A 20198-nucleotide genomic window follows, 5' to 3' on the forward strand; every position below is an offset into this window, starting at 1 on the left:
TGTATCCTGTTTTCTGGGTAACATTGAGAATATCACTATATATTGTTGCAACACCTCCTCCACGACCAGTCTGACGGGGCTCATGCTTATAACAGTAGTTTGGTGGAGTAGACTCATTTAGACCAAAATAATCATTTGGTTTTAGCCAGGTTTCAGTCAAGCAGAGTACATCAAAACTATTTTCTGTGATCATTTCATTTACAATAACTGCTTTGGGTGTGAGTGATCTAATATTTATGAGCCCAAACTTTAAAAATTGTTTTTGTTCATTTACTTTACATTTTTTTGGTTTAATTACGATAAGATTTTTTCTAGATCCTACATTATATTTTGACCTCACTATTCGGGGAACAGACACAGTCTTAATAGTTTTTACAGCACAAGTACTTTTATCATTTAAGCGGGTGGAACAAAAGTCATCATAATAGTTATTAGAGAATTGTCTTACTAGTCACATGGAGCGAAGTGTCCTGGAGATGTTGTCAGAGAGCAGCTCCGCTCCGATTCTGCTGGGGTGTAATCCATCAGCGCGAAACAGCCTAGGACGCTCCCAGAAAAGATTCCAGTTATTAACAAATAGCAGTTTCTGTTCTTTACACCATGACAACAACCATTCATTTAAAGCAAAAAGTCTACTGAACCTTTCGTGTCCTCGTCGATACGTGGGCAGTGGTCCAGACACGACGATCGTCGCCGCGGGCGTCATGCTGCGAACCGTCTCGATCAGGCTGCTGAAGTCCCTCTTCAGCGTCTCCGTCTGCCGCAGCGTGGTGTCGTTAACCCCGGCGTGAAGCACGACCGCTCTGGGCCTCTCGACGACCTTCAGGATCGCGGGTATCTGCGCAGAAACATCGAAAACACGAGCACCAGGCAAACAATGAGTGTGCACTTTACCTTCGGCTAACGTAGCACTTACGTGTCGGACGATGGAGTCTCCGATGATCACAGCGTCGCGTCCTGTCTCGCGGAGGGGAGCGAAGCGGTTCCGGATGGAGATGTCGAAGGCAGGAGGGGGAGAAGTCGTCGCCCGGGACCCGGCTCGCGTCCTCCGCTGTGGATGCACCCAGGGTCCGTGGTGTCCCGGCGTCGCAGTGAAGGACATCTGGGAAGATCGCGTCCTGGGTGCACCGGGCCTGTGCAGAGAAACACACGGAGTAGACGTGGTGGGACTGTTAGCAGATCGCTGTATACTTACCCCGGACTTGTGAGCGTCAGCCCGGGATGATTCCAGCGCGGCTCTCTGCTCTCTCAGCTGGGCCTGCCTCACCTCCAGGTCGCGAATCTGCTTTCCCACGGCCTCGAGCTCGAGCTGCACAGAGTGGAGACATTCATCCGCCATTAAAGCAAGTAACAGTGAGTACAGCAGTGGTAATGTGTGTGAATAGAGTATTAGCAATGTTAGCGCAGTTAGCTGCAACCACGCCGCTGATGCTAACGGGCTAAAAGCTAATAGCGGACCCGGGAGATCAAAATAAAACTAGTGATAGCGAGGCGCTCTGATTGTTTTTGTTGTAGAATACAATAGAGGATATATTCACACGTTATATAAACGGAAACGATGATGTATAAAATTGATTTTTGAGTTAAAAATAGTTAATGAAAAGAATATAGTGACGGAGCTCAAACGCAGTACAGCCGCCAACAACAAAAAACTCATTACTTTAGTGTGCAAAAACTCCATAAAGCACTTGGAATATTTTTTTTTTCTTTTTGGAAAAAGGTCTCTGCTGTGATTACGAAGTGGATTTTAGTGTGCTGCTAATTTGCTATGCAGTTTTTAGGGTTGTAGTGTTAGGTTGCAGGTTTTTTTTTTTTTTTTTTTTTTAGATACCTGGCTTTTTATGTGATCAAGTGAGATCTGATAATGATCACAGAAAGGACAAGTTCATTGCAGGTTTAAAGAGGCCTAAAATATCTTGATCGATAGATATGTCTTATATGGTTCCTCCTTTATTGTAGTTTACATGGGTTTTTCTCCTCAACAAACCTTGTGATTTGGGGTTACATTCATAACAACTAGTGCAGTGTGAGTTACAAACCGAAGTGCAATACTTTTAGTCAGGTTGTAATCTATGACCTTCAGTGTGATCAAAAGTAATTGTGATAGCCTTAGGGGTAGTTCATACATAAGGGGTTGTTGTGTTTAAAATTGCAAGGCACGGCAAAGAAAAGAAAAGGTCTCCAAGCACATTATTTAAAGTTGAAATTTTAACTTGAGCACCACATTTTTAGAACAAAATCACAAGTGCAATGGTCAAAAGGATAATACTTACATAAAAATAATGAAAAAGCAGTAGAGTGAAATGCAGAAATTCTATAATGAAATGCATGAACTCTACAGTACATGTATGCTCCTTTAACATTACTATTAGCTTGCCAAATAGTGATTGACTGACATTAGTTTTTCAAATTTCATTTGAAATTTTAATTGGAATATGTTTTGACTGGATGGGCTATTTTTATATACCATATTGCATTACATCATGACACATATGATATGAAATGACAAAAAATTGCTTAAAGGTGCTGTACGCAATTTTAGTTTTTACTGTACTAAATTTACAACATCACATACTTTTTTCTCTGAAAAACAATCCTACAGCCTGTTATTCTACTTTGAAATGTTGGTTCCATTGTTGGAATGTCTGTTTTTGTTTTGATCTGTGTGATTCTGCCCACTGCCAATTTATCTGATAGTATTTCGTCACGCTGGGTTGACCAGAAATAGTGTTGTCAAAAGACCTGGTACTTCGGTACCAAGTCAGTACTAAAAAAATTTAAATGTCACGGTACCAGGTTTCTTTTAGTACCGGTGGTACAGAGGACCCGTTCAAACCCGGTTCTTGACACATACAGCGCTATGATTTGTGCGAAGCCGAAAACGTGGACGCAATCTCAAAATCCTGTCATGAAAATGAAACTTACATTTTAATATGGACAGTCACGGAATTTGTCAAAGTTAGCATAAATTAATCAAACCAAATCTCCATATGGACCAGGATCTGTAAATGTTAAGCCGCAAAAGTTGGTTGAAATATGAATCCTGCATGTTCTGCGCGTCTCTATGTGAACTGTGAATGAATGGTTTGTTTACTACATAGACTGAAGCGTGTGACGCTTGCAGTAATTTCAGTATCTGCTGTCTCAATGAGGACATAAATACATAAACAACATCACCAGAACTGTTCTGAGTCACTTCACAAGCATTTTACCGTTTCATTTGAGTAAAACCAGTGTCAATTTAAAGCTATTCACGGCAACCCGTCAAAATAAGTTCATTTTTACATAAAAATTTGTCACCTTCGATTGTCAGATGTGCTCATTCCTGTTGCATGGTCCTCAATCTGGCAACCCACGTGCGTGGCAGGTCTGAGGAGGAGGGGGCAGGAAATACAGCTCTCTCCAGTATTTTGAATTTGTACCATAGTACCCATTTCAACCACTAGCTGTCAAGGTTTCACACTGCACCTTTAAATTGCACGAAATATATATTATTTTGAGTAAATATTGTGTTAGATCATTCAGAAATAAATGAAAACTGATAAATGTTACAGTAGGTGCAACTGTCACATGGGAGAACCTGGAGACAAGAGATTTGTGGCTTCAATGCCATTTATAATTTTCATGTTATGGCCAATATTAAAAATTCTTACTACTTTTAAACATTCTGGTGCCTATGTAACTATGAAAATCAGCCAATTAGCATTAACATACAGCATCACCTCTGTAATAGTATTAATAAGAGTATAAGGTGGACAAATTAAGGTTGTTTATCTTTTCCCCTTGCCTTTTAGGAGAAATGGAAGAGGAGATGGAGAACCCTGAAATGGTGGATCTCCCAGAGAAACAGAAGCATCAGCTGAGACACAGAGAGCTCTTCCTCTCCAGACAGCTGGAGTCTCTGCCTGCGACACACATCAGGTAACCTACAAAAAGCTTTGTGGATATTAAGGATATGCTTCATTCTGCGGCGTTCTCTCTAACAGCCAACTGGACTCTCTCTCATTAGCGTCTGCGTGTGAGTCACACATCTCACACACATACTGGCTCCCTTCAGTCTTTTTCATGTTCTGGCCTAATGGAGTCCCCAGCACAGGAGAGTATTAACCTCTCGTTCATTCACGCTGCTCTCTCATCGCTACGAATTCAGCGGAGAGTAATTGAAAATTGAGTCAATCTTGTTTTTGCTTAAGGGCTTGTATTTTCGTCAAGTCATCTGTATATGTGAATAGAACCATTTAATGAGGATCATGCCCACTTCTATTTTGGAAGTTGCTATGAAGTCGTCGCTCTCAGGAAGGCTGCCCTTTAAACCACCACATCCGCTCGTGTCCTACTTAGAAACCGGAGTTGCTGGCCAGGTCACGTCTGCCTCGTGAACATTTAAATCATCTTTTGTGTTTGCGGAGAAAGTCGGACCCAAGGGTGGAGTGAGCTTGACATTAAACCTTTCTGGATGAACAGGTTCTTTCGGTGATGGAAGGTGGACGGCGAGCATCATCTGTCTCTGGGGTTGAAACAGTGACTCAGTTTTTAAATATGGTTGATTGGAATTTTCCTTCGCTTTTATTCATTTGCAGTGACCTAAAAACATGGACGGGGTACTGGCAGTGAACACCAAAAAAAGGATTATGTTTGGAAACCCCTTTATATAAAAATAGAGAGAATTGTATTTAAATGTTTTTAAAATGTAACTGGCATTTAACAACACAACTGAGTTAAGTTAGAATTCAGGATTTGCTCATCTCATATGAGGGCTTCGGCTACACTGCCAAAAACATTCCTTATTCAGCATTTTAGTTTTGTTTTTGAGGTAAATATCGAATTAACCTTAAAACAAGGTACATTTAATTTGGGAAAAAAACTTAAGTCTGTTTGTTAGAAAAACTTAATTAAAATGGAAATATAAGTTTATTTTATTTGTCAGTTGACCTTGCTTTGGGGATATTTCAAAATTCTTACTGGAAAATAATTTGAATAAGAGAGATTTTTTTTTAATGATATTCTTGGCCGTTTTACCACAATTTATATTGATATGATTCTGGAAAGATGAAGGATATTTACGCCAGCTTTAATGTTTGCATGTAACTTTGTTGGTTTTATGTTCTCTAGATCTTTTTTAGCTCGGGGATCTGTCAGGAGTTGTAATTCATGCAAACTTGGTCAATTAAAGTACAAATAAAATTTGAATTATAAGCAAATTCTATGCATTATAAGCAAATATCTTAATATCTTGGGGACCAGGTTTTTTTATTTAAACTTTTTCAAACTTTATACATAGTATGACCTTTGATTCACAAATCCTTGTGAATCAGACTACTACATTTATTTTTTTTAATCAACATAACCTTTACTTGCAAAACTAAGCTCAGTTGAAGCCAGTCTGCTGTGAACAAATGCACCGGTTTAACTACAACCAGCAAGGAAGTATCAATTTTCTGTTTCTGAGACATTTGGCTTCCAATATATTCAATAGGTTTTTACATTCTAAATTGTGAGATACATTTTTAAATGGAATGATATAGCAAATGTCAGACTATATGCATGATCATTTCACTCTAATATGGTCATTTCTAAACCACAGCCAAACACAAAATTCTGTCCAGCAGTACTGTGAATGAACTATGTGAAGTGATTCAGATCTATTTAATGTTATATAAGGTTATGTGATTCAATCCACTGATAAATCTGCTTGTTTGTGTGTTTTTTTCAGGGGGAAATGCTGTGTTACACTTCTGAATGAGACAGAAGCCCTCAAGTCCTATTTAGACAGAGAGGTGAGTGTCACAGCATTGTTTCTACGCATGTGCAAATGCTTTCGATTGCATGAATTTGCTTGCACTCTTCGTATCTCTATTCACAGTATGCCTGCAAGAGGGAAATGTTTATCTGATGTATGTGTTTATGAGAGCTAGTTTTGAGTCCTGATCCAGATGAATAAATCAGTGTGTTGACCCACTATGTTCCTCCTCATATTTAGAAATGAGGAGACTGGAGACTCTACAAAGAGTCAAGCCAGTCCACTAATATCTCAAACACTGGTTCATTTGTCTGTGTTTATATTAAAGGCCAGGAACATACTTTACCTGTGCATGTATGCACAAGTTTGGTCAACGCATCACAAGTGTGCTGTACTTGGGTGTGCATTCCTGTCTCTGATGCAACGATGCAGAAAATTAAGCTTTGCATTTGTTTACTTATGTTTTTGGCCTTAAAAGGTGTCTCTTGGTTTTGCAGGATGCTTTTTTCTATTCGCTGGTATATGACCCTCAGCAGAAGACTCTGCTGGCTGATAAGGGAGAGATCAGAGTGGGAAATAAGTACCAGGCTGACATCACTGACCTCCTCAAAGAGGGTGAGATGTCTCTTCGACTTATTGAGTTAGACATGGTCAAAGCTCTGAGCTCTTCAGATGAGACCATTTACCCACCATATTTTTAACAGCTGTTTTCTTATCTTGCATCTCTCCTTAAATGAACATCTAACAAAAATCTTAAGCAGCACAACTGTTTTCATCATTGATAATAGGTACTGTTTTGTGAATAGAAAGTCAGCACATAAGCATGATTTCTGAAGAATCATGTGATGGCTGCAGAAGAAAAAAAAAAAAGGAAATTGTAGTAATGTTTTACAGTTTTTATCATAATATTGCTTCATTTTTAATCAAATAAATACAGCTTTGTTAAGCCTTGTTGAGACTTATTTTTAAAAAATCATAATTACCGTATTTTCCGGACTATAAGTCACACTTTTTTTCATAGTTTGGCTGGTCCTGCGACTTATAGTCAGGTGCGACTTATTTATCAAAATTAATTTGACATGAACCAAGAGAAAACATTACCGTCTCCAGCCACGAGAGGGCGCCCTCTCGTGGCTCTAGATGGTAATGTTTTCTCTTGGTTCTAAATAAATGCGACTTATAGTCCAGTGCGATTTGTTTTTTTTTTTCCCTCATCATGAAGTATTTTTGGACTGATGTGACTTATACTCAGGTGCGACTTATAGTCCGAAAAATATGGACACTTTTCTGTATTGGTGGTTTTATGGATTTGTTTTAAATGATAAAATCACTTTGTTTAATGGAAAACAAGCATGTTTTAAAGTATACTGGACGCTGATTACTATACAGAGATATTGAATAGGAACTGGAGCTTTCGAGCTTCGCAAATTATTCGGATCATTGATAAACCAAGCTTGCTTTTCCCAAAAGCATCATAAACATAAATAGATAATAGAAACCATTGCCTCCCATTGCTTTTTAGAAAACACAGCATAGATTGGTGTCATTTGTTTAGAGCAGTTTGTGTGAACTGAATCAGCTGATTCATTAAAAAGATCCAAGTCAAAGGAACGGTTGTTCATGAATCACCCAAATCAATCACAGATAGAGGAATATTGTTTCACTTGTAAATATATCACATTATGAAAGTAAAATGCCATTTTATGATGAGAGTTTACATGATTTGACAATATTTTCTGTATGTAGAATAGACTCAAAAATAAACTGAATTAGAAGAATGTTATCCATTAAAAAGCAGGAGAAGAGGGTAAATACTTGTTACTTGGCCAAGCATGGCATCATGAATTCAAAATGGACAATTCTTATTTTTATATGAAATATTGCAGTGTTTATTATAAATGATTTATCTGTATAAGTCATTATTTTTTAAATTTATGCACCCTTATAATCTTTACTAAAAATATCGGCATGCCCTCTCCTCGCAGAGACGTCAGTTTTCTAATGACGTTTGATCTGCTTAGTAATCTGTCACAATAGAGATTTGCAATTTGTGATTTCATACAGACTTAAATACCCGATTGGGATAATCTCAAAATGCCAGATAGCACCCAGTTCAACATCTTGGTCATTATATTGATGTAGTTACACTATAGTTATACTAATTTTAAGAACTAAATCAAGTTCACATTAGGTGAAAGCTGGCTTCAGGAAGAAAGCGAAACAAAAGTCTGATTTTAAAGCAGTGTGTCCTGTAGTGATTGTGATCTGTGCGTGTTGGTTTGTCAGGAGAGGATGATGGTCGGGAGCTGGAAAAACTGGAGGAGAAGGTGTGGGATCCCAGCAACCCCCTCACCGAGAAACAGATCGACCAGTTCCTCGTCGTGGCTCGGTAAGATTCTGCAGCAGGAACCGGTTTGGTCTATTTTTCCTGTGTCAGACTGTCGTGAACATATCACTGAGTTTAAAAGACAATAAACAACAAAAACCTCCACTATGAAATTCTGAAGATGCCTCCCAAATAATATATATATATATATATATATATATATATAGTACTATTCTATACCCGGTTATTTCAAACTGCATATTTCGATCTCTCTCACTCATTCTCTTTCACTTTTTTTCCCCCCTCTTTCTCAACTTCCCCCACGCCCCTCCCCTGCAGGTCTGTGGGCACGTTTGCGCGGGCTCTAGACTGCAGCAGTTCAGTTCGGCAGCCCAGTCTGCACATGAGCGCTGCGGCAGCCTCCAGAGACATCACACTGGTACAGCACATCTCACACGCTCCACACACTGCTGGAAGACTTCACACTGTAGTTAAGCTCAGAAGGTTCATACTAATTAATGGCAGTCCAATTCTGATGACTGCCAATGTTACAGATTTTCTTTTCTTTATAGTGAATCAAACATCAGATGTTGTATTATAGCCAGATAATATTACAATACATCACAATGCATTACATTACATTATATTGTGACATTTATTCCTGTCAACAGAGGCATAATAAATGTCTTTTCTCATCTTATTCTAAAATGTTGAATACAGCCTAGCTAATACGATAGATAATCCTGAACATCCGTGATGCATTTTCATCATTATTTTTCATCATCATCTTTTCTCATCTTATCTTTGTCATTGCATGTTATTTAGCTTTTTTCTGATACCCTGTATAGACAAACTGGAATATAATACACTAAAAACAGAAAATGCCAACAGTTATAAATAAATATATATATAAATATATATATTTATATATATATTATATATATATACTACTATGACTACTACTATATATATATATATATATATATATATATATATATATATATATATATATATATATATATTTATATATATTTATATATATTTCTCTATATATAAGATTTTTTACTTTCCAGATTTCTCTAACGACCTCCTGTAAAACTAGTCCCGTCCGAATAGGGCTTTAGTGTCCGATTTCCATTTTGCTTAAAAGTAATGTGTGCCAAAGTTCAACAATGCCATTGGCCAGTCAAACTCATGCCATTTGTTGAGCTAGTGTTTCTGTCAGGATGCTCAAACTCCTAATATGAGTGGCAAAATGTGATTAGAATTTAAAGTGCACAGTGATCATATCAAATAATCCCCACTAGGCGATTATGTAATAATAGCGACAGGCCTATTGCCAGCTCAGTGTTCAGTCTCAGCATATACGCTGTACGAGAAGAACATCAGAGCATGCTTTTCACTCTCCAGCCACCCAACTCTGTTGTGTCTCTCCCATTGTGTACAAAAAATGAAGGAAAGATGCCAGAGGGCAACACCTCCATGCATAAACATTCACAGTCTCAAGCTGCCCACACAATTCCTCTTCATCTAGTGTCAATGTTGTTCCCAGGATTGAGCAATTCAGATTTTCTGCTGAAAACAATTGGATGTTTGGATGACGAATCTTGAATTTGAGCCATCGTTTATGATGTTTTCTTAAGTAAAATTTTTGATTTTCAGTTTCACGCCATGGACACGTTGCATAAGAACGGCTATGACATGACGCGGGCCATCGCGGCACTCGTACCCCAGGGTGGGCCGGTGCTCTGCCGGGATGAAATGGAGGAATGGAGCGCATCCGAAGCCAACCTGTTCGAGGAAGCGCTCGAGAAATACGGCAAAGACTTCACTGATATCCAGCAAGACTTTGTAAGTTCATCCCAAGTGGTGTTTGCACAAGCAGAAGGGTGATCAGGCTGAATTTCTTTCATTTGTACTAGAGCATAGCATGGCTTTGAAAAGATTTGAACAGCATATGCTAAGGTAATTGTGGCAGTAATGACTGATAAACTGCCTTTGTTTAGGGGACAGAGAGTGTGCCAAGTGTGTGTTTGACTCTGCCATCTGGTGCTTGATGGGTGTATGTGCAGCACTGAGTGTTTCGGCTCTGGGTTTCAGTCTGAAATCTGTACTTAGAGAAACAGGGAGGAGCCAGGCATGGAAAATGGGCACACCCTAAAGAAGTGAAGCAGCTTATTCAGGGACACAAAGGATGGGAAATGGAGGTTTGCCATCACAAACAGATTTCCTTAGAAAAAAAAAAAAGATTCCTTTCACCAAAAACTCATCATTTACTCACCCATTTGATGTTGCTTTTTCAATCTATATGATTGCCTTCTGTGGAGCAAAACAACTGATATGTTTAAATATTTTAATGCATTAAGAAAAGTTACAAAGACACCAAAAAAAGCTTTATAAAAGAGTCCATATGACTCATTTCAAATCATCTGAAACCATAAGACCAAAACTGTAATTATGATTCACTCATAATCTACACCTGCAGTGAGCTGCACCTGAAGAGTCACTGCAGCTGCATCAGTCAGTGATTTGAACAGTTTCATGTGTGAGGGTTTTAAAAGGTCATAAACTTTTGTTCATCTCCAGAACACAAAGAAAGGTACTTTTTAATATTCTCTCAGCCTTTTTGTCCTTTTATTTAAAGCCCATGTAACCAAACTTTCACATATATTTACCATATGTGATGTTCTCTTGTGATCAGTGTTCATATGTGGGGAAAAAATCCTAAATGTTCCTTATGTAAATTGATCATGTCTCTTCTGAAGACTTTAAACTGCTCAATTTATAGAGACAATGTCTTTAAGCATCAAAGTTTTGGACTGTGTGAGTGTTCAATGGAGGAGCAGAAATCTCTCCGATTTCATAAAAAGTATCTTAACTAGTAAATAAGTAAATTCTTGTATCCTAAATGGGGTTAAATGTAATAAACGGCCGTCTTGTTTATGATTTTAGTATTCAAGTATTCATTTTAAATGATCTTTTTTTTTTTTATTCCAGCTTCCTTGGAAGTCTCTGACCAGCATCATTGAGTATTACTACATGTGGAAGACCACCGACAGATACGTTCAGCAGGTAATCCAGCACTGCTGTCTCAATTCTCTGTTTACAAGTAGAAAACCTAGATAGTGTTGACATTGAGACTAACTGGCTCTTTGTTTTGTACAGAAACGATTAAAAGCAGCCGAGGCTGAGAGCAAGTTAAAGCAGGTTTACATCCCAAACTAGTGAGTATTTCAATAGGTTGAAGCTCAACCCTGGATTTGGCATTTCACCATAAGCTTTGAGTGATTGCACTTTGACCAGATGAAATCCAGTAACTGTCATGGCCTTTTTTCTACAGTAACAAGCCCAACCCTAACCAGTTGAGCGTGAACAGTGTGAAGCCAGGGCTTGTGAATGGAGCAGGGGCTCTTCTGGGATCACCAGGCCAGCCGGTCGGATTGGGCAGAGCATGCGAGAGCTGTTTCAGTGAGTTCTTTTCTGCTATACCTTGATGAATTCTACATCAGTGTTGTTATTGTTAACTAAAGCTCTGTTCGCATGGGATTAGTATTATCTGGGGAGCATTCGCACAGGATAAGCGAAGCCTGTGATTTTACTCAAATTTACTGACGTATCTCCCAGATATGAATGTTCCTTACTGCATGCTGCTCTGTCATCCATCTCCATCTAATCATTCTTTTTGTTTTCACTATCTTCTGATGGTTTTTAGCTTTCTCTTTCAACAAATTGTGCAGTTGTCATGGTGTATAGTGACAGGGGTGGTTCTAGCCCCTGTTTATGTGGGCTTCAGCCCCCCTAAAACTATCTGAACGATTGGGCCAGTGCTGCTTCCTCTAAGTTTATCATTCTCGTGTGTTTTAAGGCTTGTCAGTTAAAACCTTTTTAGCTATTCAAGCATAAAATGGCACAAAAGAGATCTGAATGCGGTACTTGTGCATAAATTGTCTCTGTGCACACACACAAAGAAAGATGTCTCTGAGACATCAAGCAAATACCAAATAGAGTTATTTTTTTCACTTCTTTGGCACAAAATTGGCACAAAATAATCTCTTGATGAGTATCGACATATAACAGTTGGTTATGTCTTAAGTGAATGTAAATAGTCAAGAAAATATTTGATGGGCATAACCCGTGCATTTCTTAGACTGTTAATAATGTTAATCAAACAATAAAAGAAAAGGAGAGAATCACTCGCTGCTCTTAACTAAGTAACTTATGTAGCTTTAGTTGAAATTTGTGTATATTTATTCCATACAGTTTAGGCAGTTTGTATCTATCTAATAGTCTGTCTGAGGGCTCAGCCATAGACTGTAAAAAAAGATGGACGGCATGTCTCCACTTCCTTCCACTATAGAAAAGTGAAGCTGAAGCATCTCAGTAAGGCCGCTGCCATCTTGAGTAAATGACGTAGTAAATGACATGCAGTAGTGTCGGGAGGTGGAGCACTGGTATCAAACTCCTGCCCAAAAGGGGGTAGTTGTGGCCTAATGGTTAGAGAGTTTGACTTCTAACCCTAAGGTTGTGGGTTTGAGTCTGGGGCCGGCAATACCACGACTGGGGTGCCCTTGAGCAAGGCACTGAACCCCCAACTGCTCCCCGGACAGAAAAAATCAAATAAAACGGGATAAAAGGTGGCCAAAGGGGAAAAGTGTCCAAAATAAACAGGAGATCTGGTGTACTCGTCGTGCTGTGGGGTTCGTGTGGGTCGGGCAATGTTCATGGAGGAAGGGTCCAGGTAAGGGGCAGAGTCCGGCAGCCGCACGCGCTCCCCTCTTCGGTCCGGGGCGCGAGGGGTGGTGGCTTCTTCTAGCAGCCGCATCACTCTCGTTGGCCCGGGATCCTGGCCTGTCAAAGTCACTGTTTTCATGAATTCACATTTTTGAAGTTATAATAGTATTTTTTTCAAAAACTTGCACTTTGATACCCATTTTCAAAAGTTTGCATCAGATCCCAAAAACCCATTTGTCATGTAGTTGAAAGGTTAAAAACTGTGTTGTGTAAAATGTGTTTTTTTTTTGTTTTTTTTTTATAAAATAAAATTAGAAATGATGCCTTGGCAACTAACTGAAATAATTTGAGTTCTAAAATGATTCAAACTAAAATTTTAATCAAAATAATTATAGTTAGTATGAATCATAAAAAGAAAATTATAGTTAAATAGTAATATTGTTACTAATAATAATAAAAAAATAATGACAGAAACGGCTAAATAAAATAAAAATAAAAAAGCTAATTCAAAATATCAATAAATACAAATAATACTATAGTAACACTATTCTGCATGTAAATGACATTTGTCATGTTTGATTAACCTCTTGGAATAATTGCACATTAAATAAGCAAGTAATAATGTCCCAACCAGTACAGGATGAATATAATAAAGTAGTTGAGCACTGATTTGACTTATATTTATTTAAAAAAAGAGAAGATAAATCCTGTTCTCTATTATGTGCCAGCTTTAATATTATTTGAGGTTACAGCGAGTAGAGCAGAGTGGTGTTGGAAGTTTTATGTGTTTTGTTTGTGTGCAGCCACTAGCTCGTATCAGTGGTACTCATGGGGGCCGCCCAACATGCAGTGCCGACTGTGTGCCTCCTGCTGGACTTACTGGAAAAAGTACGGAGGTCTGAAGATGCCAACCAGACTGGATGGAGAGAGGCCCGGACCTAACCGCAGCAACATGGTGGGTGTGAAGTGGATTCTCTCCAAACATGCTCCAGAGTCAATTCTTCAGCTCTCTCCCCCGAGTTATTTTATTTAGTCTGTTTTTTTCTTTTACTGTGCAATTATGTTTTATTAGGACTCTAAGTGACTGTTAAATGAATGTTCTGAATGAGCGAAACTTTGTCTTTAATGTTTAAAAGATGTTTAAAAGTGAAATTTGTGGACTTGAACTAAAAGTGAAATGCAATATTTAGATTTTGCAGTCACCCAGAACTTGACTTTCATCTGGCTATCTGTGTTCAGAGTCCTCACGGTCTGCCCATGAGACACAGCGGAAGCCCTAAGTTTGCCGTTAAGACCAGACAGGCTTTCTACCTGCACACGTCTCAGCTGACGAAAGCTGCTCGTCGCGTCTGCCAGGACCTGTTGAGATCCAGTTATTTGGCCAGACACCCGTACACACCTGTCAACACTACCGCTATCAAAGCAGAGTGTGAGTATCTGCTGTGAGACGTGAATATGGTACTTCAAGTTTAAATTGCTATGATGGTATTTCTTAGGGAATTTATATATGTAATTTTTTTTAAGTGTGGGTCAATGACAAATAACAGTATCTAAATTATTATTATTATTTTTTGTATTTAGTTTAAAACATGAACCAAGTTCTTAGAAATGGCACACAAATGTAATGTTTTGTAACCATCGTTGATATCTAATATTTTAAGAAACTTATTGATCTTGTCAGAGCCCTGAGAATATTTTATTTTTTTCTTGCTTATGTATATTGGTTGTACTGCAGAACTGATTTAGCAAACAAATTATTTTTTATTCATATTAATTTTACAGTAATAATGTTTCATCAAAACCCCTTCATTGCATATTTTTATATATACAAGTTCTAATAAAAAAATATACATAATAAAAAAAATATGTAAACTACCATTACTACATTTAAAAAAACGTAGTCAAATCAGTTGTTCCACCCAGATTTAAAAAAACTAACTTTTTTTTTTGCATTTGTTTGCCTTGAAAAAATTATCAAAATATTATGAAAAGCATGTTCATTACAAGATGAGTTTTCAAGAAAATAAATGGATTTTGTGTGTGTTTGTACTTCTGAATTAAAAATAAAATGTGTCATTGACCACATGAACCTAATCAGAATACAGAATTTTAATGGCATTTCTCATTTCAGGTGCCATCAGGATGCCAGATATGTCCAAAAAGCCTCCATCTCTCAAGCAGACAGTAAGGAAGCCTTTAGAGTCAGTGGTTCGGTATCTGGGTGAGTGAAGCTGTCTTTCCTTCAAATTCTTTTTCACATTTTCAAGCAAAGCCATTTTATTCATGTCTTTTCAAACCATTTTCCAGAGGCCCACCCCTGCCCACCTAAATCAGATCCTCCACGAGGAGCCACCATTTCCGTGGGCAGCCTGACGCCCATCAAATCCACTCCCATCCTCAACAACGGCTCCCCCACCATCCTGGGCAAACGCACCTATGAGCAGCACAACGGTTTGGATGGTAAGCCATCGGCTTGTGTATGTAAGTCACTCTTTCTGTGCTGCCCACGCAACACACTCTCTTCCTACTCTTTTTGCGATGTCTCATTCACTTGTCTTAAACTCTCCCACTCGTGTCTTCACCAACCCCCATATAGGAAAACACACACACACACACATGTGCTACTTTAATCTCCGAATGGCTTTCAGGGTTGTCATGGTAACGGATCAGCAGTGACTCACATGGATCATTAGTCCTGCGGGAGATCAGATCCCAAAAACACAGACTAGGGCTGGGCGATATACAAAAAAAAATGATATCTCGATATTGTCAAATTTTTTACGATATTCGATATATATCTCGATATGTTTGCATTTGCATTTAAATAATAAAAAATAAAACATTATTTTCTTTTGCCCATTAAAAAAAAACAAAAAAACATTTAGATTAAACAGCTAATTTAAGGAGTTAAAAAATCTAGACCAAGAGATCACTTACTGCTTTTTATTAAATGAATACATGTAGGCCTATATGTAACTGAAGCAGTGCAAATTAAGTAACAATTACAGAAAGTGCATTCTGTCAACTTTTTAGTGCATGCAATTCACAATTTAAACTATGCAACTGGGATAAGTATTTTATTTTAATTATTTTAACAAGTTTTTAAGCTAAGAACACATGTCTGTGGTTTTAAGAGAAGCTCTGTGGCATAAAACTATGTTCCTACTGACACTAAAAACCCTCTTAGATGGGGAGCTAGTTGCTGAAGCACATAGCTATTTCTTATATATAAATATATATATAAATGAATACCAAAGACTTTTGCATTTTCTCTGTCTATATTATGGAAACTGGTAAACATATTAGTGAAATTCCCCAATAGTAATTCCAAATGGCCATAGCCTATGTTTCTCTATTCAAACATCAGCGGTCGAGTAAGTGCATTTATTTTGCGATCACAAATGCAAACAAAACAGTTGAGATCTCACGACAGAACACAGGCCGTCTGAACGACGCTTTCATTAGATCGCTCAATTCCAGCTTGTTAGTGTTTTCAGATTATCGTCAGCGGCTCTTCCGCAATGAGGAGTGAGCACGTGCGCATGGTTGCCAGATTGCTTAAAATAAGCAAACACCGGGCAGAAAATGTATCCTTGTAACAGTAGAGCTCTGATTCTGAGATTTAAACTCTTGTTATCTGGCAACCGCTATCATTACAGCTCTCGTAGTAGAGGGGCGTAGAGCAGTCAGCAGTTACAGGTTCCTTTTTTGGACATTCGGCGCGTTCTTTTGGGAAAGTATGCTTGAATTTTGAAATATTCGATATTCCCGATATATTCAAATTGTACATCGTCGTCAAAATTATTCCGATATTATCGCTAATATTCGATATATCGCCCAGCCCTAACACAGACTGAAGGCACCGTAACCTTAGATTCAAAAGAAGGGCTTCCCAAGCATTATGAACACTAATGTGTGATCCGCTGTCACGTAGTGCTTCATTACTGTCGTCTCTGTGAAGGTTTTGGAGAGAAACTAGTGTTCAGCAGTTATATACGTTTCTGATGTATATAATCCTTTTTCAGATTTATTTTTATATTTTAATTTATATTTGGGGGTCTTAATGCACTGATTGATATGGTTGTGATAAATGGCACATGGTCGTTTCCATGTTGCCGTGCTCAAACCAGGTCCTCAGTGCTGTGAGCAGCATGTATTATGTAAAGGATGGAGTTAGCAGAAGAGTGCATGTAGTACCTCTTAGAACCAGTAGGGTGACATGACTCTTCAGGGTGAACGAACGGAACAGGATCTGGAGTCTATACTGTACTGTACTATACTCTACTGTACTATATTACCGTAATTCCTCAAATAAAAACCGGTAGTCAAATAAACGCCGGGCCTCTTATAGTGGCCATGGGCGTGGTCAACATGGACAAATAAAGGCCGGGGGAAAAGTTTGTGCAGCAGAGCCAGATAACGAACGTACATGCCCACTGCCGGAGCGTTTCTCGTTCTTGAGTCAAGAACCGGTTGCATCGGTTTTCGGATCACCAGTACACTGAACCGAGAACCATTTCTGTCTTCTTGATTCTGAACTGATTCTGTGCTAATGTTATAATCTCTGTCCACTGGAATGCTATCGCTTTTAATTTAAAACGGGTTATTTAAAACAATTACTTATCAAACCAAATATTTAATATACAATACACAACACAAATGTATGTTCATATTATGCAATTTATTCAAATTTTATGTAAATAAACATTTCTTTTGATAAGTAGTTGCAAATAGGGATTTATCTCCTCTTACTAAAAACCAAAATACATATTGTAGTATATGCATGTATATGCATTATTTTTTATATAAATATAACCTTTTATGTATTTGTTTTGGCAGTTAGTTGCAAATACATTTTGCTAACATATATAGATTAATTTATCTCCTCTTTTATCACAATTAATATTTAGAAATTTATTGTGTGTGTGTGTGTGTGTTTTATGATGTAAATTCAAAATTATATGCAAATACTTTTTAGCAACATGTATACAAGTTTAACTTGTTTCTTAACATAGACTATGTTATATAGTTCACAATACAAATATATGTACAAATAACAGTATGTATTTTATTTATATGTAAATAAAACTTGGACAATTGCAAAATGTTTGACAAGTTGCAATTTTTGTTTTCTTTTAACACCGTGTATAAGATTGACCATCTACTTATCATAATTAGTACATTCATTCAATTAGAATACGCTTTTATTCAAACTTAAATTTGCGGAAAACAGAAAGCGATTCATCATAAGGATAAAAAATAAACACAGGAAGTGCTTGTAATATGAGGTTTCAGACATTTTTCGGATTAGAACATGCTGGACAGAAAGGGATTGAGGAAAGAGAAAGCTAAGGATGCAGTCAAATGTTGACAAAAGAGATGAGTTTTCAGCTGTTGCTTTTAGTATTTACAAATGCACACAATATTGAATATACATCAGACAATACAAATATATGTACTTAAAATGGTGTGTGTGTATATATATGTGTGTGTGTGTAATTATTTTTGTAAATTGTTCATTTATTCATAAATAAACAGTTAGGTGTAAATATTTTTAGATGGATTCATCTCCTCTCTTTCTCTCTTTATGTGCGTCAGGGTCCAAACCCAAAGTTCTGGCTCCTCAGTGGGAAATAATGGCCAAGAGGGTGTCTGAAGCATGTCGAACTCCCTCTGGCCTGCAGGATGAGGTTCATGAGCTGGACTGACCAGTGACTGCTACACTCTGAGCAGATGAGCAGGTACAGCTCTCCTGACCAATTCAAATGCAGATTTTCTCAACAGGTACAATTTGTAGATCATTTAATACATTTGAGCTTAAATCTAAAAATGTTTAGATTTAAAAAGAAAAAACGAACTTTCCATCCGAAACAAATGTCAAATATGTATATACACTCCAGTTATTTTTATTTTTTTAATGACACAATCTAACCATCCGCAAACTTTTAAACAGTACTCCTCCTACTCCTTAAAAATACTCCTAAATTTGATCTTTTCTGGCCTATTTTCTTTTTTCATTTACGAATAGGGATATTAATTAAAATTTTGAATGTGTAACTTTCAGGTGTAAGTTTAAATACTTTAAATAGCTTAAGTCATTGTGTTATTTGTAATACTGATAATGTATGTTTTTAGTACAAAAGCAAAAACCTAAGTCTTGTGTGCTATTACAAACTCTGACAGCATCTCTTTAATGCTTAATTTTCAGGTGACTCGAGCGATTTTTTTCAGCTCTCAGCGACTGATGGACCTAAGAACGGATCTGCGGTCAGAAAGCTCTGTCCAGGCGGTCCATTTTTACAGCTGAAGTCATTGAAATGACTGCAAAGCCCTGACATTTCCATGGGTTGTCTGTTTTTTGCAGCCTGTGGCCAATCGCAGGACTGACCTGATTGTACAGGACTGATTACTTTTATTATTTACCATCGGCTGTTACTTCTGTCTTTGTAATTATAATTATTACAATTATTATTACTATTCTTTTTTTTATCAAGTATAACCATTTTCTTTTTAACGTCTTGAGAAAATGTTAAAATCTTGAACGTTTCATGAAAAAAAATCTTCCTTCCAAATCATAATGTAAAGGTGGGACGGACTGTCATTTTTGTCTTTTGCATCGTTTTGTTACATGTCTGCTCCGAGTCGATGTGAAGGACTATATGACGTCTGTTTCTCTTCAATTGGATGCTTGTGTTCTCCAGTTCTGTTAGCCCATCCTGCCACAGTGGTTTAAATTATTCAGAAAGACAACAGAACGTTCTTTTTCTACCTTTTTGATGAGTATTGCAACTGCTCCTGTATGTAATTTCTCTTTTGTGAATATGTAAATGAAAACAGGAGGGAGTCGTTATTGTACAGTGGCGCATTTTGGGCCTTTGGTGGTTATCAAAGCTTGTTGTAATGGATTTGCCATACACAGCGTATTCTTTGAAATGTCTTTTTGTAAGGAAACCTTCCTAGCTCTCTCTTGCATATACAGAGAGGTGATGGGAACTCTGGAAAGGTACTACCCTGTTAATACAATGATACACCTTCTTAAGAATCAGCTTGAACGAGAGTGTGGTTTTTTAGTTATTCCTCACATATGCACGCAGCAAAAACAGACTGCTTCAGGCCAGGGATATGTGATACAACCCAGTTTACTCTGCAGCTGGCTTATCAAATATTGATATCTTTAGGCCAACTTAGAGCTTCGCACACTCATCGAAAAAAATTTTTTAAATATTAAAATGACAAGGATGTATACACATACAACAGACTGACTTTGTTAACAAGTAATGTATGTTTTGACACTTGCAACCAAAGATACTGAGCTTAGCGGTTTAAAGGATGTATTTTTGGACAACAGCTGGGGAATGATATTTTTATAGACATGTTTTCATGAACTGCCATCATATCTAA

The 20198-nt window shown here is 37.6% G+C and overlaps 1 protein-coding gene across 2 annotated transcripts in view; it reads left to right on the forward strand.

Annotated features, from left to right (window-relative positions):
- LOC132111700 (metastasis-associated protein MTA1-like) overlaps positions 1 to 19138 on the forward strand; it is a 55909-nt gene extending 36771 nt beyond the window's left edge. Inside the window, exons 4-18 of one of the 2 annotated variants that reach the window (XM_059519253.1) lie at positions 3795 to 3921; positions 5714 to 5777; positions 6238 to 6355; positions 8027 to 8129; positions 8406 to 8505; positions 9729 to 9917; positions 11064 to 11138; positions 11232 to 11290; positions 11407 to 11534; positions 13601 to 13752; positions 14037 to 14226; positions 14929 to 15018; positions 15105 to 15278; positions 18396 to 18538; positions 19006 to 19138. In XM_059519253.1, the coding sequence (XP_059375236.1) occupies positions 3795 to 3921; positions 5714 to 5777; positions 6238 to 6355; positions 8027 to 8129; positions 8406 to 8505; positions 9729 to 9917; positions 11064 to 11138; positions 11232 to 11290; positions 11407 to 11534; positions 13601 to 13752; positions 14037 to 14226; positions 14929 to 15018; positions 15105 to 15278; positions 18396 to 18505 (1679 nt within the window). In that variant the 3' untranslated portion in view covers positions 18506 to 18538; positions 19006 to 19138. The remainder of the gene's footprint in view (positions 1 to 3794; positions 3922 to 5713; positions 5778 to 6237; positions 6356 to 8026; positions 8130 to 8405; positions 8506 to 9728; positions 9918 to 11063; positions 11139 to 11231; positions 11291 to 11406; positions 11535 to 13600; positions 13753 to 14036; positions 14227 to 14928; positions 15019 to 15104; positions 15279 to 18395; positions 18539 to 19005) is intronic. The other variant, XM_059519255.1, reaches the window with a different exon arrangement.
- The last annotated feature ends 1060 nt before the right edge of the window (positions 19139 to 20198 follow it).

This window comes from Carassius carassius, chromosome 31 (genome assembly GCF_963082965.1).
Source record: "Carassius carassius chromosome 31, fCarCar2.1, whole genome shotgun sequence".
In the NCBI taxonomy this organism is placed as follows: Eukaryota; Metazoa; Chordata; class Actinopteri; order Cypriniformes; family Cyprinidae; genus Carassius; species Carassius carassius.